At 42.6% G+C, this 6463-nt stretch overlaps 1 protein-coding gene across 1 annotated transcript; it reads left to right on the top strand.

Moving 5' to 3' along the window:
• Positions 1-510: 510 nt before the first annotated feature.
• Positions 511-6463, top strand: LOC100840600 (T-complex protein 1 subunit epsilon). The gene is made up of 9 exons (XM_003563698.4): positions 511-860; positions 1367-1685; positions 2754-3102; positions 3431-3563; positions 3644-3696; positions 4167-4269; positions 5115-5281; positions 5368-5481; positions 5964-6463. Exons 1-9 carry the CDS (start codon positions 662-664, stop codon positions 6132-6134), a joined length of 1608 nt encoding a protein of 535 aa, XP_003563746.1. The 5' UTR covers positions 511-661; the 3' UTR covers positions 6135-6463.

Genomic DNA, 6463 nt, shown 5'->3' with positions numbered 1-6463 from the left:
GAGACGATTGGGGTTCGGGGGTTGTGGGCAGGTGGACGGAGGGAGCGGATCGCTACCCACCGGTATAAGAGGAGGCGGAGGTGGAATCCGATCCGGATCGGAGATTGGTATCGGGGTCGCCACGGGCGACGCCAAGAGCGAAAACCCTAATTTTCTAGGAGTCGCCAAGTGTTCATCAGTTCATGGTTCTGTTTTAGGATATCTCTAGTAAACTGTATCCGTGAAACTGGGCATCTTTGGACTTTAGAGGCATCTCACGCTAACGGCAATTTGGGACCGACCAATGCATGTTTATCCCGCGTGGTCCGCTCCTGGGCCAGATGTCTCGGAGGCGGCTACTCTGCCTCGAAGTCCGATCGATGGTTCCGCTGTCCATCATCCTCGTGTGGTTAAGCTGGACCGATTGTTGGGCTGAACAGAATCCATAAATATCCTAGACACGGTCCGGAAGTCCGGCCCATTAACAGCGAGGGTTTCGGTGAACCGAGAACAGGAAGACGAAAGTATCAGAAGGAAACCCTGGGAAGAGCTCCGCGGTGCGTCGTCCAGAAAACACAGCGCCGCCTCACTCTCTCCATCCCCTCCTTCCACAGCTCCGCTCCGCGTGCGATCCGCCCTTCCTGAAGCTTCTGGGAGGAGCAGCGCCAGCGCTCCGGCGGCCATGGCGCTCGCCTTCGACGAGTTCGGCCGGCCCTTCATCATCCTCAGGGAGCAGGAGAAGAAGTCGCGGCTGCAGGGGCTCGACGCGCAGAAGGCCAACATCGCCGCCGGGAAATCTGTCGCGCGCATCCTCCGCACATCCCTCGGTCCCAAGGGCATGGACAAGATGCTCCAGTCCCCCGACGGCGACGTCACCATCAGTAATAGCCGCTCCCCCCCACCTGCTCTTCCTTTCCCCAAGTTTTTAGGGCCGGCCTTTCGGGTTGGTGCCATATGAGATCTGGAAGTGTTTGCCTGCAATTGGATCTTAAGCGTCTGTGACGCTTTGATGATTCGTGTTTCCCTTAGGTGGTACCGTGCGTTTGTCGTCATGGGATCTACCTGTTTGTGGGATGGTGCTTTTATATTGTTGCCTGGGAAAGGACGCGATGCATTTAAAAAAGTTGTTTTGTAATTTCGTTAAGTTTTCATCTCGGTTTGGAATACGGAAATGTTAGGTTGCCATTTTTGTAGCTATCTAGTGGATACGTTTTACTTTCTGTTCTGCTGCTGCGAATATATTGGTGATGTGAGATGAGGTGCCCCATCTTATGTGGATCTGGGTATTTCTCTTTTTGCTTTTAATACTTGTTTTGTTGTGCTTACATATATGCATATGATTTCTCTGTTGTTTTCTTTTCTGAACATCTTGTACATGAATGGACAGCTAATGATGGGGCAACAATCCTGGAGTTAATGGATGTTGACAACCAGATTGCCAAGCTCATGGTTGAGTTGTCCCGTAGTCAAGATTATGACATTGGAGATGGTACCACTGGGGTGGTGGTCATGGCTGGGTCTCTCCTGGAGCAAGCTGAAAAGCTGCTGGAACGTGGTATTCACCCGATAAGGGTCGCTGAAGGTTATGAGATGGCATCAAGGATAGCTTTTGATCACCTTGAACGCATTTCCACGAAATTTGAGTTCAGTGCTACTGATATAGAGCCCTTGGTGCAGACTTGCATGACAACATTGTCCTCAAAGATGTGAGTCATAAGATATCATGCTTAATCAATCAACTTTTTTATATGGTAGCTGTGCTATAACTTTTTATGTTAATACAATTGAGCTTAAGATATTTGTTTATTCTCAGATGTTTTGATTCATTAATGCATATGAATATGCCTATTTTAAGCTCAATCTTGATTTACGGATGTTACTGTCGTAAACTCGTATTCTGCTGTTATGTGAAATTTCTTTGGCACACAATTATCAACTCTGTTGGTCTTCTTCTGGCAAGGAACATGCTCTTAAACAATATTTGGATATACCAAGAAATATAGCTGTTTCCGTTTCATTATCAGAGCCTGTGCAATGCAAGTGCTTCGCAGAATAAACCAGTTTTTCATGCCACATAGGATAGATTCTGTGCTTATTTTAGCATGAATGCTTGAATAGGCATCCATGCTTAAGAGGTGCTTATGCATTAACTTGTGTTAGTTAATATACAATTACTCATCTAAGCACCAACAAAGAGGAGCTTCCATTGGAGTAGATGGAATTTAGATAGGTGCTTTACATGTGAAATGTATTCTCTCTCTTTTGTTCATGTGGCTGTACTCTCTCTCTCTCTCTAGGCACTAACATATAGAGCATGTTTGGATTGTTTCCAAAATATACCATGCCAATTTTTTGGTCATGATGACCAATACTTTGGTCTTTGTTTGGATGGTTGCCAAGTCTAGTTCATTTTTTTGGCCACCAATTCTCGGGCAAGTAAAACCATGGCTAATATTTTGGCTAGCCAAATTTTTGGTAGGGCAAGCTTGGCCTCAAACCAAAACACACCCATAAGCACTTTGCATTGTACATACCCTAAGTGTCCTCAACGATCGGAGAATCAATTTGTTTCAACATTGTGTAGGTTTAGTTTTTGTAGCATGCTATTTAATAAGGTTTTTCATGGCCATTGACTGAATTCTCATTAGCTTTTCTAGTCTATTGGTGTTGATCTGTGTGGATTGTGGGGTGAGGACAGATATGATGAATGTAGGGAGTATTTCTTGATGGGTAGATTCTACATTGGTTATTTAACAGCTTTTCTTATTCTACAGTGTTAGCCGTTGTAAGCGGGCTCTAGCTGAGATTGCTGTCAAAGCTGTTCTTGCAGTTGCTGATTTGGAAAGGAAGGATGTAAATTTGGACTTGATTAAAGTGGAAGGTAAGGTTGGTGGGAAGCTAGAAGATACGGAGCTAGTTCATGGAATCATCGTTGACAAAGATATGAGCCACCCCCAAATGCCAAAGAGAATTGAGGATGCACACATTGCCATCCTGACCTGCCCATTTGAGCCCCCGAAGCCTAAGACAAAGCATAAGGTTGACATTGATACTGTAGAGAAATTCCAGACGCTGCGTGGGCAAGAGCAGAAATACTTCGATGAAATGGTTCAGAAATGCAAGGTAAAAGCCTATAACGGACAAACTGTTTATATATTATTGAATAGCCATGTTTTTGTATGCTTGGGCTTTTATGGTTTATGGCTGCATATATGTCATGCTGGTTCTGGCACGAGTTTCTTGTAATGATAATCCATTATCATGTTATTGACCAAGGGTTTCATTTTTTACCGTTTCCCCTGGGCTTCTCCGAAGTTTTACTGAATGCAAAAAAACATCCCTTTATCAACATGTGTGTTTGGTGTATGAAGTGTGTTCACTTTGATCCATATGACGTTCCATGTTTGATTTGCTCAGAACTTGAATTGCGAATATGTGTTTACTTTTGTAGGATGTTGGTGCAACCCTTGTTATTTGTCAATGGGGTTTTGATGATGAAGCCAACCATTTACTGATGCATAGAAATCTCCCGGCTGTCAGATGGGTTGGTGGGGTTGAATTAGAATTGATTGCCATTGCTACAGGTCTCTATGATACCTACCTTTCTTCCTGTAATTCTTAACTACTTGTGAAAACAGTCATAACTTTTAAGAATTGACTGCAGGAGGGCGTATTGTTCCGAGATTCCAAGAGTTGAGTACTGAAAAGCTTGGGAAGGTATAAACTTATCTGCTTATTTTCTTTCAAATCAGGGACGTACATGTATTCATCATGTGAGGGCTGCCTTGATTATTATTTTTTGTCAGTGCATGCTTGTTTCTGAAAGTAAGCAGATTTATCAAAACTGTTTGGTGAAACGGAAAACTAATACTTGCACTTAGGATGTTGTGACTTTAAGTAGCGATGTATAGGTTCCTGAGGGCGAGTAGATTGACAACTGGCCAATAATCCAATATGCTGGATTTTTCAACTTCAACTCTAATGCTATTCCTGGTAGCTGAGTAGGTTGCTTTAGTCATTTTGTCTTGAGAGAACCATGTGAATACCCTGCACTGTTGAACAACAATTGCATTAGAGAATACAGAAAATGTACTGCTTGAACTTTTGATGGTCTATACTTGTCAGCCATTGTAATTTACTACCAATAGCTCGTCATTTATGTTTGTTCACTTGCTCTGCTTAAACAGGCTGGGTTAGTCAGAGAGAAGTCATTTGGAACAACAAAAGATCGGATGCTATACATTGAAAAGTGTGCTAATTCTAGAGCTGTTACAATTTTCATCCGCGGTGGTATGTTCTATTGTACATCTCCTTTTCTGTACATATTGCCATATACTGATATGCATATCTTTAATGCTTTTTAAGCCATCAAATATTCTATCCCATGAATGGTGAATCTGACCGAGCGAGACTTCGCAGTTCGTACTGGATAGAAGGGATACAAATATAGCTATTGGCAGTTTTCATGCGTTCAGTTGTCAAAACAAAGACTGACACATAAAGTTGAATAAAGTAATCGTGCATGTCGAGTCCACATCACATCATACATATTGCCCCTTCTCTGTCTGGTAGTGCACACCTTCCTCCTATCTGTCGAGCAGTAGTTCAATCCCCTCTACCCCCATCTGCCACTCTACTTCTGCTCTCTGTGTGCACCCTGTTTTCCTTCTGTGTCCACTGCTAGGCTACTTCTTCTGTCCTCGATGCTGCCCCTTACGTTGCTTGTTTTTCTGCTACCAGCACGATGTGCTTGCTGGCCATAATGAGTAGATGGAGAGAATAAGAGGAAGTTGTTTAATTAATGCCATGGTATTGTTGGCAACTAAGCTACATCAGCAAGCCACATGCTCAATACCTCCAGTTAGAGCTCAGTTAGTCGGTTGTTTAATTCAGGGGGTGGTCATTTGGACCTTGCAGAATTGGTATAATATATCATGCCAACCAACAAAATAATGTGCACCTCTCCCTCTGATCCATAATAATTACTTTTTAGGGTTGTTGGATATGAAGACCTCAAAATGTGATGTTAACTACTTTAGAAATACCAAGCTCAGCTACATTTTAACCTTTAATTAGTTCTTCTCAGCCATGCAAGCTAAAAAATATCTTCTGATTGGATTTCTGGTACTGCACAGGCAACAAAATGATGATTGAGGAGACCAAGCGAAGTCTTCATGATGCTCTTTGTGTGGCAAGGAATCTGATCATCAATAACTCGATTGTTTATGGTGGTGGCTCAGCAGAGATATCTTGCTCAATTGCTGTTGAGGCTGCTGCAGATCGGCATGCTGGAGTTGAGCAGGTAATTACTGATTTTGTTACTGTTGGTAACAAAAGCATAAAAGCATGTATTTTATGTGTTCTAATTGCGCTTTCTTGTACTTTTAGTATGCTATCAGGTCATTTGCTGATGCTTTGGATGCTATTCCACTAGCTTTAGCCGAAAACAGTGGTTTACCGCCTATTGATACGCTGACTGTCGTAAAATCCCAACATGTTAAGGTATTGTGGTTTCTCTCTTCCTTTGCTACCATTCTGTCATACAGTATTAATATCACTTGTGAGCCTGTTAGTTCTTGACTGTAGCTCCTGTGAGCTAGTGACTTTAATACTTCAGTTATTATTGATGCCAATGCCATTCAGAAACTTGCTGGACTCAATTGTGCAATTGTACTTGATTGACTCAGTGTTGGGGCTGTGATCTAATTGGCTTTGTAATGGCATTTTAGGCAACAACACAACTATGGTTGCGCCTCGCGTAGTTACAAATCATACAATCTGCTACTGATTGCGCTTGATGCTATACATGTTATACTGTCTTTTTAATTCAGTTACAATATATAGTGTTTGTACCTGTGTTAGCTGGTTCTGGATTTCCTGTCTTTAAAAAAAAATTATATGTTTGAGATTGGTGGTGGAAACCAAGTCATCCATGGTGGTTTCCCGATCCCTGTTTTAAGTGTTATGTCTGAACACATTTCCAGGAGAGCAATCCCCACTGCGGCATCGACTGCAATGATGTCGGTACCAATGACATGAAAGAGCAGAATGTTTTTGAAACTCTGATTGGCAAGCAGCAGCAGATCTTGCTGGCAACGCAGGTGGTGAAGATGATCCTAAAGATTGATGATGTTATCACGCCTTCTGAATATTGATGATGCCTGGGAAGAATGGAAATCGACTGCTAGGCTGGACTTGCTCCTAGAATTCTAATATGGAGTGGTCGCTTGTTTTGTTTGATGAGCTACCTAGGCTTGTGACGCTGGCTCGATCATATAACTTTGGCGTTCACACTTCGTATAGCTTGAGTTGAGACAATAGCAGAAACTCTGTCGTTAGTTTTACACCCTTGTTGTATTTTTCAGACGCTTAATGCTATGGTTGGACCTTGTTTCATATCTGCTTTGTGGTTAGTATGACATGAATTATCTGGTTTGCTTCTGTCTGCATCTGTTATCAGATGATATTCAGCTGGTTGGTGGTA

This window comes from Brachypodium distachyon, chromosome 1, assembly GCF_000005505.3.
Source record: "Brachypodium distachyon strain Bd21 chromosome 1, Brachypodium_distachyon_v3.0, whole genome shotgun sequence".
Taxonomy (NCBI): domain Eukaryota; kingdom Viridiplantae; phylum Streptophyta; class Magnoliopsida; order Poales; family Poaceae; genus Brachypodium; species Brachypodium distachyon.
The sequence above is the reverse complement of the archived record's forward strand: the minus strand, read 5'-3'. Positions and strand labels throughout refer to the sequence as shown.